The following is a 16589-nucleotide window of genomic DNA, read 5'->3' on the forward strand; positions in this document are numbered from 1 at the left end:
TTCTATTGGCAGATAATTTTCCTTAGTTCAAGTAAAATACACCTAGTTATTTTTTTTTTTTTTCTTGTTTTTGAACACTGACTTTTTGCAGTGTACCCCAAAGTCGCACTCAAATGAGTCCAAATGTTGGGTCGCCATCTTGGCTACGTAACGTATAAGGCAGGGGATAAACTCTGAATAATGGCGACTGAGGAGCAACCCATGACGGCGAAAGTGGTGGACGGAAGAAGTTTTATACAAGTTAGTGTATTAAAAAAAAAGAAAAAGAAAAACATGTGTACTTGTGATTGGGTTGTGAATGATAAAACAAAATTCCACAAAAAATCCAGTTCACCTTTAAAGCAGCACTAAGTAACTTTTCAACCTTCATAAGATCTTTTCATAACTTTTGGGATGATACGTGGACTTGCAACTAGTTGAATGACACCTCTGTCGCACGGTTTGTATCACTTGGCGACATTGAGGAGGGTGGCAGGAACCCTGCCACACAAAAAAACTACAAATGTGCTGACTTGCTTTTCGGCATACGTCACTCCCCCTTGCCCTACTCGTTAAAAAGATGGAAGTCGATGCAAACACCTGCGCCTAATTAGTGCTATCGTGGCAGAATTTGCAAAATAACCAAAGAAACGAAAAGTTTTGTCTGAGGAGACCAACAAAGAAAAAGGGAGGTTACCCGGATAAAAGGACAGTCAAGGATCAATATTGCCCCGGATTTTACTCGCTTTGTTCCTGCTGGACTAATAAGTAACTTTCAATGCTCACATCAAAATGATAATGCTAATGTTAATTCTCGGTAATAAACAGCCACCAACTTGATAGTTCCACACTATGAACAATCTTTGGAAAAAAAACTTTCCCGCTGGTCTTTATTTGCTTCAGACCTGCCACCTAGATACATTCTTGGTACTAATGTCATGTTAGTACCGCAATCCAAGATCATTTCTTGATGGTGTCTGCTATTTAACGTCAGCATAGCCATTAGAGACCTAATATTTGTGCCAATATTACGGCGGACATCATGTCAGTGTGACGCTATATGCGCTAGTCTTTATGGTGGGGTTGGGCAAACTACGGCCCGAGAGCCACATCCTTGATCCGTTTAATCCGGCTTGGCAAATATTAAAACAGAATTGAGCAAAGATCTGTTTGGAAAATTGCCACAACAAAACTGATACTAGACTTCAACGCACTGGCAAAAAAAGAGTGATCAACAACACTGCTCCCACTAAAAGAGAATATAAGTGTTCACCCTTTAATACTATTTGTATGTTTATTGTTATGTTCTGATATGATATTGTTGAAAATGGATGTATTGTGATTAAAATAGTCCATGTTTAGTTAGTTCCAACAGATTTGATATACTTTGAAATGCATCATGTGCTCGCCCGGCCCGTCTGTCCGTCAAATTTCAAAAGCCAATGTGGCCCCTGAGCCAAAAAGCAATGCCTTATCAATCAATCAATGTTTATTTATATAGCCCTAAATCACAAGTGTCTCAAAGGGCTGCACAAGCCACAACGACATCCTCGGCTCAGATCCCACATCAGGGCAAGGAAAAACTCAACCCAGTGGGATGGCAATGAGAAACCTTGGAGAGGACCGCAGAAAGGACCCCCCTGTAGGGCGACCGGTGCAATGGACGTCGAGTGGATCTAGCATAATATTGTGAAAGTCCAGTCCATAGTGGATCTAACATAATAGTGAGAGTCCAGTCCATAGTGGATCTAACATAATAGTGAGAGTCCAGTCCATAGTGGATCTAACATAATAGTGAGAGTCCAGTCCATAGTGGATCTAACATAATAGTGAGAGTCCAGTCCATAGTGGATCTAACATAATATTGTGAAAGTCCAGTCCATAGTGGATCTAACATAATAGTGTGAGAGTCCAGTCTATAGTGGATCTAACATAATAGTGTGAGAGTCCAGTCCATAGTGGATCTAACATAATAGTGAGAGTCCAGTCCATAGTGGATCTAACATAATAGTGAGAGTCCAGTCCATAGTGGATCTAACATAATAATGTGAGAGTCCAGTCCATAGTGGATCTAACATAATAGTGAGAGTCCAGTCCTAGTGGATCTAACATAATAGTGAGAGTCCAGTCCATAGTGGATCTAACATAATATTGTGAAAGTCCTGTCCATAGTGGATCTAACATAATAGTGAGAGTCCAGTCCATAGTGGATCTAACATAATAGTGAGAGTCCAGTCCATAGTGGATCTAACATAATATTGTGAAAGTCCAGTCCATAGTGGATCTAACATAATATTGTGAAAGTCCAGTCCATAGTGGATCTAACATAATAGTGAGAGTCCAGTCCATAGTGGATCTAACATAATAGTGAGAGTCCAGTCCATAGTAGATCTAACATAATAATGTGAGAGTCCAGTCCATAGTGGATCTAACATAATAATGTGAGAGTCCAGTCCATAGTGGATCTAACATAATAGTGAGAGTCCAGTCCTAGTGGATCTAACATAATAGTGAGAGTCCAGTCCATAGTGGATCTAACATAATATTGTGAAAGTCCTGTCCATAGTGGATCCAACATAATAGTGAGAGTCCAGTCCATAGTGGATCTAACATAATAGTGAGAGTCCAGTCCATAGTGGATCTAACATAATATTGTGAAAGTCCAGTCCATAGTGGATCTAACATAATAGTGTGAGTCCAGTCCATAGTGGATCTAACATAATAGTGAGAGTCCAGTCCATAGTGGATCTAACATAATATTGTGAAAGTCCAGTCCATAGTGGATATAACATAATATTGTGCAAGTCCAGTCCATAGTAGATCTAACATAATAGTGAGAGTCCAGTCCATAGTGGATCTAACATAATATTGTGAGAGTCCAGTCCATAGTGGATCTAACATAATAGTGAGAGTCCAGTCCATAGTGGATCTAACATAATAGTGTGAAACTCCAGTCTATAGTGGATCTAACATAATAGTGTGAGTCCAGTCCATAGTGGATCTAACATAATATTGTGAAAGTCCAGTCCATAGTGGATCTAACATAATAGTGAGAGTCCAGTCCATAGTGGATCTAACATAATAGTGTGAAACTCCAGTCTATAGTGGATCTAACATAATAGTGTGAGTCCAGTCCATAGTGGATCTAACATAATAGTGAGAGTCCAGTCCATAGTGGATCTAACATAATAGTGAGAGTCCAGTCCATAGTGGATCTAACATAATCGTGTGAGAGTCCAGTCCATAGTGGATCTAACATAATATTGTGAAAGTCCAGTCCATAGTGGATCTAACATAATATTGTGAAAGTCCAGTCCATAGTGGATCTAACATAATAGTGAGAGTCCAGTCCATAGTGGATCTAACATAATAGTGTGAAACTCCAGTCTATAGTGGATCTAACATAATAGTGTGAGTCCAGTCCATAGTGGATCTAACATAATATTGTGAAAGTCCAGTCCATAGTGGATCTAACATAATAGTGTGAAACTCCAGTCTATAGTGGATCTAACATAATAGTGTGAGTCCAGTCCATAGTGGATCTAACATAATATTGTGAAAGTCCAGTCCATAGTGGATCTAACATAATAGTGAGAGTCCAGTCCATAGTGGATCTAACATAATAGTGTGAAACTCCAGTCTATAGTGGATCTAACATAATAGTGTGAGTCCAGTCCATAGTGGATCTAACATAATATTGTGAAAGTCCAGTCCATAGTGGATCTAACATAATAGTGTGAAACTCCAGTCTATAGTGGATCTAACATAATAGTGTGAGTCCAGTCCATAGTGGATCTAACATAATATTGTGAAAGTCCAGTCCATAGTGGATCTAACATAATAGTGAGAGTCCAGTCCATAGTGGATCTAACATAATAGTGTGAAACTCCAGTCTATAGTGGATCTAACATAATAGTGTGAGTCCAGTCCATAGTGGATCTAACATAATATTGTGAAAGTCCAGTCCATAGTGGATCTAACATAATAGTGAGAGTCCAGTCCATAGTGGATCTAACATAATAGTGAGAGTCCAGTCCATAGTGGATCTAACATAATCGTGTGAGAGTCCAGTCCATAGTGGATCTAACATAATATTGTGAGAGTCCAGTCCATAGTGGATCTAACATAATATTGTGAAAGTCCAGTCCATAGTGGATCTAACATAATATTGTGAAAGTCCAGTCCATAGTGGATCTAACATAATAGTGAGAGTCCAGTCCATAGTGGATCTAACATAATAGTGTGAAACTCCAGTCTATAGTGGATCTAACATAATAGTGTGAGTCCAGTCCATAGTGGATCTAACATAATATTGTGAAAGTCCAGTCCATAGTGGATCTAACATAATAGTGAGAGTCCAGTCTATAGTGGATCTAACATAATAGTGTGAGTCCAGTCCATAGTGGATCTAACATAATATTGTGAAAGTCCAGTCCATAGTGGATCTAACATAATAGTGAGAGTCCAGTCCATAGTGGATCTAACATAATAGTGAGAGTCCAGTCCATAGTGGATCTAACATAATATTGTGAAAGTCCTGTCCATAGTGGATCTAACATAATATTGTGAAAGTCCAGTCCATAGTGGATCTAACATAATAGTGAGAGTCCAGTCCATAATGGATCTAACATAATATTGTGAAAGTCCAGTCCATAGTGGATCTAACATAATATTGTGAAAGTCCAGTCCATAGTGGATCTAACATAATATTGTGAAAGTCCAGTCCATAGTGGATCTAACATAATAGTGAGAGTCCAGTCCATAGTGGATCTAACATAATAGTGTGAAACTCCAGTCTATAGTGGATCTAACATAATAGTGTGAGTCCAGTCCATAGTGGATCTAACATAATATTGTGAAAGTCCAGTCCATAGTGGATCTAACATAATAGTGAGAGTCCAGTCTATAGTGGATCTAACATAATAGTGTGAGTCCAGTCCATAGTGGATCTAACATAATATTGTGAAAGTCCAGTCCATAGTGGATCTAACATAATAGTGAGAGTCCAGTCCATAGTGGATCTAACATAATAGTGAGAGTCCAGTCCATAGTGGATCTAACATAATATTGTGAAAGTCCTGTCCATAGTGGATCTAACATAATATTGTGAAAGTCCAGTCCATAGTGGATCTAACATAATAGTGAGAGTCCAGTCCATAATGGATCTAACATAATATTGTGAAAGTCCAGTCCATAGTGGATCTAACATAATATTGTGAAAGTCCAGTCCATAGTGGATCTAACATAATAGTGAGAGTCCAGTCCATAGTGGATCTAACATAATAGTAATAATAATAATAATATCTGGGATTTATATAGCGGTTTTCTAAGTACCCAAAGTCGGCTACTTTCATAGCCACAGCTGCCCTGGGGTAGACTGACGGAAGCGTGGCTGCAATTTGCGCCAACGGCCCCTCTGACCACCACCTACCATTCATCATTAAGTTCACCGGTGTGAGTGGCACCGGGGGCAAAGGGTGAAGTGTCCCGCCCAAGGACACAACGGCAGCGATTTTGGATGGTAAGAGGCGGGGAGCGAACCTGCAACCCTCAGGTTTCTGGCACGGTTGCTCTACCCACTACGCCATGCCGCCCCTTAGTGTGAGAGTCCAGTCCATAGTGGATCTAACATAATAGTGAGAGTCCAGTCCATAGTGGATCTAACATAATAGTGAGAATCCAGTCCATAGTGGATCTAACATAATAGTGTGAGAGTCCAGTCCATAGTGGATCTAACATAATAGTGATAGTCCAGTCCATAGTGGATCTGACATAATAGTGTGAGAGTCCAGTCCATAGTGGATCTAACATAATAGTGAGAGTCCAGTCCATAGTGGATCTGACATAATAGTGTGAGAGTCCAGTCCATAGTGGATCCAACATAATAGTGAGAGTCCAGTCCATAGTGGATCTAACATAATAGTGAGAGTCCAGTCCATAGTGGATCTAACATAATAGTGAGAGTCCAGTCCATAGTGGATCTAACATAATAGTGAGAGTCCAGTCCATAGTGGATCTAACATAATAGTGAGAGTCCAGTCCATAGTGGATCTAACATAATAGTGAGAGTCCAGTCCATAGTGGATCTAACATAATAGTGAGAGTCCAGTCCATAGTGGATCTAACATAATAGTGAGAGTCCAGTCCATAGTGGATCTAACATAATAGTGTGAGAGTCCAGTCCATAGTGGATCTAACATAATAGTGTGAGAGTCCAGTCCATAGTGGATCTAACATAATATTGTGAAAGTCCAGTCCATAGTGGATCTAACATAATAGTGAGAGTCCAGTCCATAGTGGATCCAACATAATAGTGAGAGTCCAGTCCATAGTGGGGCCAGCAGGGGACCATTCCGAGCGGAGACAGTTCAACAGCGCAGAGACGTCCCCAGGGGGGCAGAGCAGAAAAGAAAAGAAACGGCAGATCAACTGGTCTAAAAGGGGGGTCTATTTAAAGGCTAGAGTATACAAATGAGTTTTATGGGAAACGTGGGCTTCCTCTGGCAAAACACTACCGCTTTGGTCCACTGGCGGCGCCAAAATCAACCAAAACTGAAAGTTCTTAAGTGGGGCTTTAAGCCTTTCGAGTGTACAAGCATGTGCAGCTGGGATAGGCTCCAGCACCCCCTGCGACCCCAAAAGGGACACGCGGTAGAAAACGGATGGATGGAAGTGTTCAACAAAATGCAGTGCACTTACCCAGATGTCGCACTAAAATGTTGAGTGCGCTGTGATGGACACTTATCATCCTCAAGTCGCCATCTTGGCTGCGTAGTGGAGGGGGTGGGGATCAACTGGCGTGGTTGCAATCCATCATTAAAAAGGAGAACAGAAGAAATGGGTAAATATTGCACAGTGTGCACAGAATAATTGCTGAAGTGCACTGATAAAAGGGTTCCATTTGAGACACAGTTCTACTGTAAGTTGCTTTATGATGTAGTGACACTTCTACACCAGGGGAGTGACAGCAGCCACTTCATTAGGTAGACAGTCCAGTGAGTTCCCATAACTTATAAACTCACAATGTTCGGTATTGGACTTCGTTGATTCGTGTACCTAATGAGGTCACTTTTTGATGCGTGCTGTCGTGCAGACCCAGGTCACTGGTCAACACAGTTTCCTCGCTGCGGAGGACTACGCCAGTCCCCCATCAACATCGTGAGCGGCCATGTGCACGTGAACACGGCCCTGCCCCCCCTGGAGTTCCTCGGCCACGCAGACCGGATCAACATCACGGTGGAAAACAAAGGACACTCAGGTGACCTGCCAGGACGCCGCCCGCCACCCTGACTTGCCCATCGCGCCTCTTCATTCTTCTTCTCTTCCCCACAGCTCACTTTCACCTGCCTCAGTCCGTCAGGCTGACTGGAGGAGCTCTGCCGGGTCACTACAGAGCCGCTCAGTTTCACTTCCACTGGGGGGGCAGCGGGACACCCGGATCGGAACACACCATCGATGGCGAGAGGTTCCCTATGGAGGTAAACGCACATGTCTCGACTGGCGAGTACGGCAAAATGCAGTGCACTGTCAGGCAAAACAGTGAGCGTGCCAAAAAAGACACAATCTTGGCTAACCAGTGGAAGGGGCGGGGCTAACAGGAGCAGTTGCAATCCACGAGGGGTGTGAATCTTTGGGCACCTAACAATTCGATCCAATTCCGATTCCTGGGGTGACGAATCAATTCAAAAGTGATTTGCGATTCAACACGATTCTCGTTTCAAACCGATTCTCGCAATGTATTATTTTGTAAAATAAATGTAATGAAACTATTTCAACTATTTCATTGTGTGTGTGTATATATATATATATATATATATATATATATATATATATGCATATACATGCATATACATATGTATGCATGTGCATATGTATGCATATACATATGTATGCATGTATATGCATACATATATGTATGCATGTGCATGTATATGTATGCATACATATGTATATGCATACATGCATACATATACATATGTATGCATATACATGCATACACATATGTATGCATATAAATGCATACATATATGTATGCATATACATGCATACATACATACATACATGTATGCATACATATTCATGCATATGCATACATATATGTATGCATATACATGCATACATACATACATGTATGCATACATATATGTATGCATATACATGCATACATACATGTATGCAAAAATATGCATACATACATGTATGCATATACATGCATACATACATGTATGTATGATACATATGTATGCATATACATGCATACATACATACATATGTATGCATACATACATGTATGCATACATATGTATACATACATATGCATATACATGCATACATACATGTATGCATGCATGTACATGCATACATACATACATGTATGCATACATATACATGCATACATACATACATGTATGCATACATATGTATGCATACATATGTATGCATATACATGCATACATACATACATGTATGCATACATATACATGCATACATACATGTATGCATACATGTATGCATACATATGTATGCATATACATGCATACATACATATGTATGCATATACATGCATGTATGCATATACATGCATGTATGCATATACATGCATGTATGCATATACATGCATGTATGCATATACATGCATGTATGCATACATATGTATACATGTATATGCATACATATATGTATGCATATACAAATCCCGTTTACATATGAGTTGGGAAATTGTGTTGGATGTAAATATAAACGGAATACAATGATTTGCAAATCCTTTTCGACCCATATTCAATTGAATGCACTACAAAGACAAGATAAATAATAATTAACTTAGAATTTCATGGCTGCAACACGTGCCAAAGTAGTTGGGAAAGGGCAAGTTCACCACTGTGTTACATCATCACCTTTTCTTTTAACAAAACTCAATAAAGGATTGGGAACTGAGGAAACTAATTGTTGAAGCTTTGAAAGTGGAATTCTTTCCCATTCTTGTTTTATGTAGAGCTTCAGTCGTTCAACAGTCCAGGGTCTCCGCTGTCGTATTTTACGCTTCATAATGCGTCACACATTTTCGATGGGAGACAGGTCTGGACTGCAGGCGGGACCAGGAAAGTACCCGCACTCTTTTTTTACGAAGCCACGTGCTGAATGTGGCTTGGCATTCTCTTGCTGAAATAAGCAGGGGCGTCCAGGAAAAAGACGGCGCTTAGATGGCAGCATATGTTGTTCCAAAACCTGTATGTACCTTTCAGCATTAATGGTGCCTTCACAGATGTGTAAGTTACCCATGCCTTGGGCACTAATGCACTCCCATACCATCACAGATGCTGGCTTTTGAACTTTGCGTCGATAACAGTCTGGATGGTTCGCTTCCCCTTTGGTCCGGATGACACGATGTCGAATATTTCCAAAAACAATTTGAAATGTGGACTCGTCAGACCACAGAACACTTTTCCACTTTGCATGAGTCCATCTTAGATGATCTCGGGCCCGGAAAAGCCGGCGGCGTTTCTGGATGTTGTTGATAAATGGCTTTCGCTTTGCATAGTAGAGCTTTAACTTGCACTTACAGATGTAGCGACCAACTGTATTTACTGACAGTGGTTTTCTGAAGTGTTCCTGAGCCCATGTGGTGATATCCTTTAGAGATTGATGTCGGTTTTTGATACAGTGCCGTCTGAGGGATCGAAGGTCACGGTCATTCAATGTTGGTTTCCGGCCATGCCGCTTACGTGGAGTGATTTCTCCAGATTCTCTGAACCTTTTGATGATATTATGGACCGTAGATATTGAAATCCCTAAATTTCTTGCAATTGCACTTTGAGAAACGTTGTTCTTAAACTGTTTGACTATTTTCTCACGCAGTTGTGGACAAAGGGGTGTACCTCGCCCCATCCTTTCTTGTGAAAGACTGAGCATTTTTTGGGAAGCTGTTTTTATACCCAATCATGGCACCCACCTGTTCCCAATTAGCCTGCACACCTGTGGGATGTTCCAAATAAGTGTTTGATGAGCATTCCTCAACTTTATCAGTATTTATTGCCACCTTTCCCAACTCCTTTGTCACGTGTTGCTGGCATCAAATTCTAAAGTTAATGATTTGCACACAAAAAAAAGTTTATCAGTTTGAACATCAAATATGTTGTCTTTGTAGCATATTCAACTGAATATGGGTTGAAAATTATTTGCAAATCATTGTATTCCGTTTATATTTACATCTAACACAATTTCCCAACTCATATGGAAACGGGGCATATACATATATGTATGCATATACGTATATGTATTCATATACATGCATATATACACATGCATGCATATACATGCATATACACATGCATGCATATACACATGCATGCACATACATGCACATACATGCATGCATATGTATGCATATACATACATGCATATGTATGCATATACATGCATGCATATACATGCATGCATATACATGCATGCATATACATGCATGCATATACATGCATGCATATACATGCATGCATATACATATGTATGCCTATACGTTAGAGATGCGCGGATAGGCAATTATTTCATCCGCAACCGCATCAGAAAGTCGTCAACCATCCGCCATCCACCCGATCTAACATTTGATCAGAACCGCACCCGCCCGTTGTTATATATCTAATATAGACGATGCAAGGCATTAGTGAGGTTATAAAGCTTTTGCCTGTTAAAGAAAGGAGACTGATCCAATGCAGCACAGACATTCGCGTGCCACGCTGTCATGACCCAGACGCACACCAGTGCGCAATCATATGGGAGCCGCGCTGAGCGCACCTCCAGCGCGTCTCGCTGCCGGCGATGGCCGGGTATGGGCCCGGCCGACGCTCCAGCGCCATCCATTTTCAGGGCTAGTTGATTCGGCAGGTGGGTTGTTACACACTCCTTAGCGGGTTCCAACTTCCATGGCCACCGTCCTGCTGTCTATATCAACCAGGGTGAGCCCCACCCCTTTCGTGAGCGCAATGCGCGCGGAATGACCCCTGTTACGCGCCCCCCGGCAACAGGGGTGGCGGGCAGGTAAGCTGCGCGGGCGTAGCGCGCGGAGTGACCCCTGTTACGAGCCCCCGGCCACGGGGGTGGCGGGCAGGTAAGCTGCTTACCTGCTGCACGTGACGCCGGCCGCGGCGGGGTGTCGGCGCGGTGGTGACCCTGGACGTGCGTCGGGCCCTTCTCGCGGATCGCCTCAGCTACGGCTCCCAGTGGGGCCCTCTCGGGGGAAGGGGCCTCGGTCCCGGACCCCGGCGAGGCGTCCCTTCTCCGCTCCGTAAAAGTGTCCATCTCTTCTTTTTCTTTTTTTCTTCTGTTGTGGCATATGCAGCAGGTGCCTGCTCGTTTTTCGTATGTGGGTAACAACATTTAACTATGTATATATATTTCCGAATTGGTTTAACTGCCACCCGCCTGAATCTATTTAAAATCTAATTTTTTTTTATTTCAACCGCCCGACCCGACCCGACCCGCGGATAAAATCTAATTTTTTTTAATTTCATCCGCCCGATCCGCGGACTCCGCGGTTGTGCCCGCAAACCGCGCATCTCTACTATACGTACATATATGCACATACATATGTATGCATATACATATATGCACATACCGTACATATGTATGCATATACATGTATGCATATACATATGTTTATACACACGCACACACACACACACACACACACACACACACACACACACACACAATATATGTATATATACATATGTGTTGTGCACTCCTATTGAGGTTGTGAATATTTGGACACCTAACAATTTTATCCAATTCCTGGGGTGACGATTTGATTCAGACTCGATTTGCCATTCAACATGATTCTCGGTTCAAACTGATTGTTGCAAAGTATTATTTGGTAAAACAATTATATTTAAACTTTTTTTTTTAAGTTGGAAAAGCTCTGGTTGCATAGAGATGGCCTAAAAACAATTTTTTGGGGAAATGATTCTTATGTTTAAAAAAAAAAAAATTTAAATGGATTTCTGAAAATGATGAATAAGAATCGCGATTCAGATGTGAATCGATTTTTACAATCCACTGTCACAAAGTAGAAAAGACGAAGAGAAGTACCTGTTGTGAGTAACAGATTTGGGACTGCACTACAATGTTAAAGTGCACAAAGTGTACTAGCTGAAGTGTACTGATGGAAGTATTGCATTGGTTATACACACACTTTCCTACCACGGATGACTTTTGTGTGCATCAGCTTCACATCGTGCACATCAAGGAGCCGTATGGGTCCCTGGCGGAGGCGGAGCACGACATGGCGGGAATCGCCCTGCTGGCCTTCCTGTTTGAGGTATACCGCTTACACCCACGGCCTGTTAGCAAGCGCTGATGGCGTTCTGCCGACAGGAAACGAGCGAGGATCATCCTCACCTGGACACCGTCATAGCAGCTTTGGGCCAAGTGCAGCACAACGGTAAGCATGATGGCGACACAGGGGACGGCAGGCTTACCTTCACCTGTGCTCCTCTTCCTCCTCGCCAAGGGACCACGGCGGTGATAGCAAACTTTCAGCTCAGCGACATCATCCCATCCTCCAAGGACCTGCACGCGTACTACCGCTACGTGGGCTCCATGACCACGCCCGGGTGCGAGCAGGCTGTCGCCTGGACCGTCTTCCACAAGAAGTTGGCAGTCAGCAGCCGACAGGTAACACACACAAAATGACTCTCTCTCACACACACACACACACAGCTTGAGACAATCCAACCTTCGTGAGTGACCGAGTGAACGTTCCATGCCGCTCAGTTGGATGCCATCGTCCAGCAGTGTCGCTTCTGGACAGGACAGCCTATGATGGACATCTTCAGACCCACTCAGCCGCTGGATGGAAGATTCGTGTATCGCTCCAACTCCGCCGCTACTTTCAAAGCAACTCGCTTGTGGTTTGATGTTTTCTTTTTGGCGCTCACAACATTGGTTCTGATTCAATAACACATCATTACATACATATTCACTCATTTCCGTAGTTGTTGACGGTTGTCACTCAATGTTTTAAGCAAAAATGATGACTTCTTAAATAAGAAAATATAATTTGCCCTGATAGTTTCATGTGTCATAAATCAACTGTGATTTTTCTCTACAATAATAATAATATTGTGTCATTAAGTCATCCATCCATCCATCCATCCATCCATCTTCTTCCGCTTATCCGAGGTCGGGTCGCGGGGGCAGCAGCCTAAGCAGGGAAGCCCAGACTTCCCTCTCCCCAGCCACTTCGTCCAGCTCTTCCCGTGGGACCCCGAGGCGTTCCCAGGCCAGCCGGGAGACATAGTCTTCCCAACGTGTCCTGGGTCTTCCCCGCGGCCTCCTACCGGTCGGACGTGCCCTAAACACCTCCCTAGGGAGGCGCTCGGGTGGCATCCTGACTAGATGCCCGAACCACCTCATCTGGCTCCTCTCGATGTGGAGGAGCAGCGGCTTTACTTTGAGCTCCCCCCGGATGGCAGAGCTTCTCACCCTATCTCTAAGGGAGAGCCCCGCCACCCGGCGGAGGAAACTCATTTCGGCCGCTTGTACCCGTGACCTTGTCCTATCGGTCATAACCCAAAGCTCATGACCATAGGTGAGGATGGGAACGTAGATCGACCGGTAAATTGAGAGCTTTGCCTTCCGGCTCAGCTCCTTCTTCACCACAACGGATCGATACAGCGTCCGCATTACTGAAGACGCCGCACCGATCCGCCTGTCGATCTCACGATCCACTCTTCCCTCACTCTTGAACAAGACTCCGAGGTACTTGAACTCCTCCACTTGGGGCAAGATCTCCTCCCCAACCCGGAGATGGCACTCCACCCTTTTCCGGGCGAGAACCATGGACTCGGACTTGGAGGTGCTGATTCTCATCCCAGTCGCTTCACACTCGGCTGCGAACCGATCCAGCGAGAGCTGAAGATCCTGGCCAGATGAAGCCATCAGGACCACATCATCTGCAAAAAGCAGAGACCTAATCCTGCAGCCACCAAACCAGATCCCCTCAACGCCTTGACTGCGCCTAGAAATTCTGTCCATAAAAGTTATGAACAGAATGGGTGACAAAGGGCAGCCTTGGCGGAGTCCAACCCTCACTGGAAACGTGTCCGACTTACTGCCGGCAATGCGGACCAAGCTCTGGCACTGAGCATACAGGGAGCGGACTGCCACAATCAGACAGTCCGATACCCCATACTCCCTGAGCACTCCCCACAGGACTTCCCGAGGGACACGGTCAAATGCCTTCTCCAAGTCCACAAAACACATGTAGACTGGTTGGGCAAACTCCCATGCACCCTCCAGGACCCTGCCGAGAGTATAGAGCTGGTCCACAGTTCCACGACCAGGACGAAAACCACACTGTTCCTCCTGAATCCGAGGTTCGACTATCCGGCGTAGCCTCCTCTCCAGTACACCTGAATAGACCTTACCGGGAAGGCTGAGGAGTTAAGTCATTAAGTCATTAAGTCAATTAACTGTTTTTTGTGTACAATAATTAGGAGTGTAAAAAAAAAAATCGATTGTCCAGATTAATCGCGATACTCATTTGTTACCATTTAGACTTAGACTTTCTTTTTATTGTCATTCAAATTTGAACTTTACAGTACAGATAAGAACGACATTTCGTTGCATTAGCTCATGGTAGTGCAGGATAAAAAAAATCAATAAAAGGTGCAGATATAAATAAATAGATTACTGTACAGATAAATATATTGCACTTTTGCATATGCATCCACGTTTATGGATGTATGTTATATTGTCTTTATATTCCAGCGAGTTAATTCATTTTTGGGGGGAATTGAGGGGATTATTATGATGCGTTCAAGAGTCTTACGACCATTCTTGTTCGACTGAAAAGAATAAAAAATCCATTAAAATATATTTATATTTCTTCCAATCTGTCCTGTCCAGCCACTCAGACAAATCATATTGTTGATGTATATCAGGGGTGTCAAACTCATTTTAGCTCCGGGGCCACAGAGGAAAATCTGTGCAGACGCGGGCCGGACTATTAAAATCACGGCATTAAAACTAAAAAATAAAGACAACTTCAGATTTTTTTCTTTGTCTTACTTTGGCCAAAAATAGAACACAAACATTCTGAAAATATTACAATAAAGATGTAGAAAAAAATACTGGCAGCGGTAAAGTTTAGATCCATGAAGGAAAGATGAAAGTGAATGTTTATAACTGAATACATTATAGGCATAAAAATGTGTTTTCTTTTGTATTTTTTTTTTTAATGAATTAAGTAACGTTTATGACAACCTTTTACCAAAACACAATATAGAATGTGAGATATAACAGGAGAATGCTTACATTTATCATTTGTTTTCAAAACGGTCAAATAGTATCAGCAAGCCACGTGTTCTTTTTAAAACTATTAGTTATGTTCTTAATCCGAATCCAGCCACTTCACTGGAGATGACAAGTGAAACTTGTGAAACATTTCTCTCCTTTTTTAACGACAAGGTTGCTTCTATTCGGGAAAATCTTTCTCGTTCTCCATTGAGTTTTAATGTGGCCACTCAGTGCTTGGCTCTGTTTTGTCAGTCTCACACCTGCCAACTTTTGAAATCAGAAAAACCTAGTAGCCAGGGTCCAGGGGCCGCAGGCCCCGGTAGGTCCAGGACAAAGTCCTGGTGGGGGGTTCAGGGTTCGCCCCCAGACGCAAAATGATTATTAGCATTCAGACAGGTTAAAATGTTGCTAAAACCATCACTTTTCTATCAGTCACAGTGACTTTTCAAAACAAAAATATTACAGCAAAAATCATATGGGTTGATTGACATGTTTATTCTGTAAGCTAACTTCAATAGTTTGAAATTATTTTGACAGTTAATGCCAGTTATCCTGTCAACCTTTCACAAGACTTCAATTTGTTAATTGAAAGTATAAACACTTTTTACAGTAAACAAATGGTAAAACAGTACTAAACAATTCCATTAAAAAAACAATTGGTGTCATTAACTTTCTGTCCAAGCTTGTATAATCTACTGCCTTGTTCAATTGTAAAAAATATTCTGTGCCTAAAATTCACACTTCTATCACAATGATCATACTGTAAACATGGTAAGCTAACTTCATTAAAATTAATAGTCCTGTCAATAGCATGGAATTACAATTCAAATGTAGTTTTTTTGTAAGCCTTTCAAAAGAATTCAAAATATGAAAAATTAATGCAAATTAATTTAAGCCATCAGACACTTGAAAAGTGGCACATCACATCTCTAATGTAATCATTTTAACTTTTCAACAGAAATAGCACTGCAAAAATATTAAAGACATACTTCTGTATTTTGGTAGTTATGCTGTCAACATTTAACAAGATTTCTTCAACTTGGACTTGAAAGCATAAATAGTATAAACACTTTTAACAGTATAACAGTACTAAACAATTCCAATAGATAACATTGGTGTCATTACCTTTTTGTGGCTAAAATCCAAATTTATTCTATCAGATTGATCATACTGCAAAAATGATATGGTATCCCATCATCACTGCAGCATTATCGGCAGCAAAGCAAACCAAATTCTGCCAAGGAATTTCGTTTGAGTCTATTTCTTCCGCGAGTATTTTGTAAATGTTTTCGCCTGTGGAAGCCGTATTGCATTCCCTC

The 16589-nt window shown here is 42.1% G+C and overlaps 1 protein-coding gene across 1 annotated transcript in view; it reads left to right on the forward strand.

Moving 5' to 3' along the window:
* Positions 1 to 12930, forward strand: part of ca4c (carbonic anhydrase IV c) — a 17872-nt gene extending 4942 nt beyond the window's left edge. Inside the window, exons 3-8 of the mRNA XM_061961753.1 lie at positions 7073 to 7237; positions 7312 to 7457; positions 12197 to 12289; positions 12346 to 12412; positions 12482 to 12645; positions 12745 to 12930. Coding sequence (XP_061817737.1) covers positions 7073 to 7237; positions 7312 to 7457; positions 12197 to 12289; positions 12346 to 12412; positions 12482 to 12645; positions 12745 to 12930 — 821 coding nt within the window. The remainder of the gene's footprint in view (positions 1 to 7072; positions 7238 to 7311; positions 7458 to 12196; positions 12290 to 12345; positions 12413 to 12481; positions 12646 to 12744) is intronic.
* Positions 12931 to 16589: the final 3659 nt, after the last annotated feature.

The sequence above is a fragment of the Nerophis lumbriciformis genome, linkage group LG09 (assembly GCF_033978685.3).
Source record: "Nerophis lumbriciformis linkage group LG09, RoL_Nlum_v2.1, whole genome shotgun sequence".
Taxonomy (NCBI): domain Eukaryota; kingdom Metazoa; phylum Chordata; class Actinopteri; order Syngnathiformes; family Syngnathidae; genus Nerophis; species Nerophis lumbriciformis.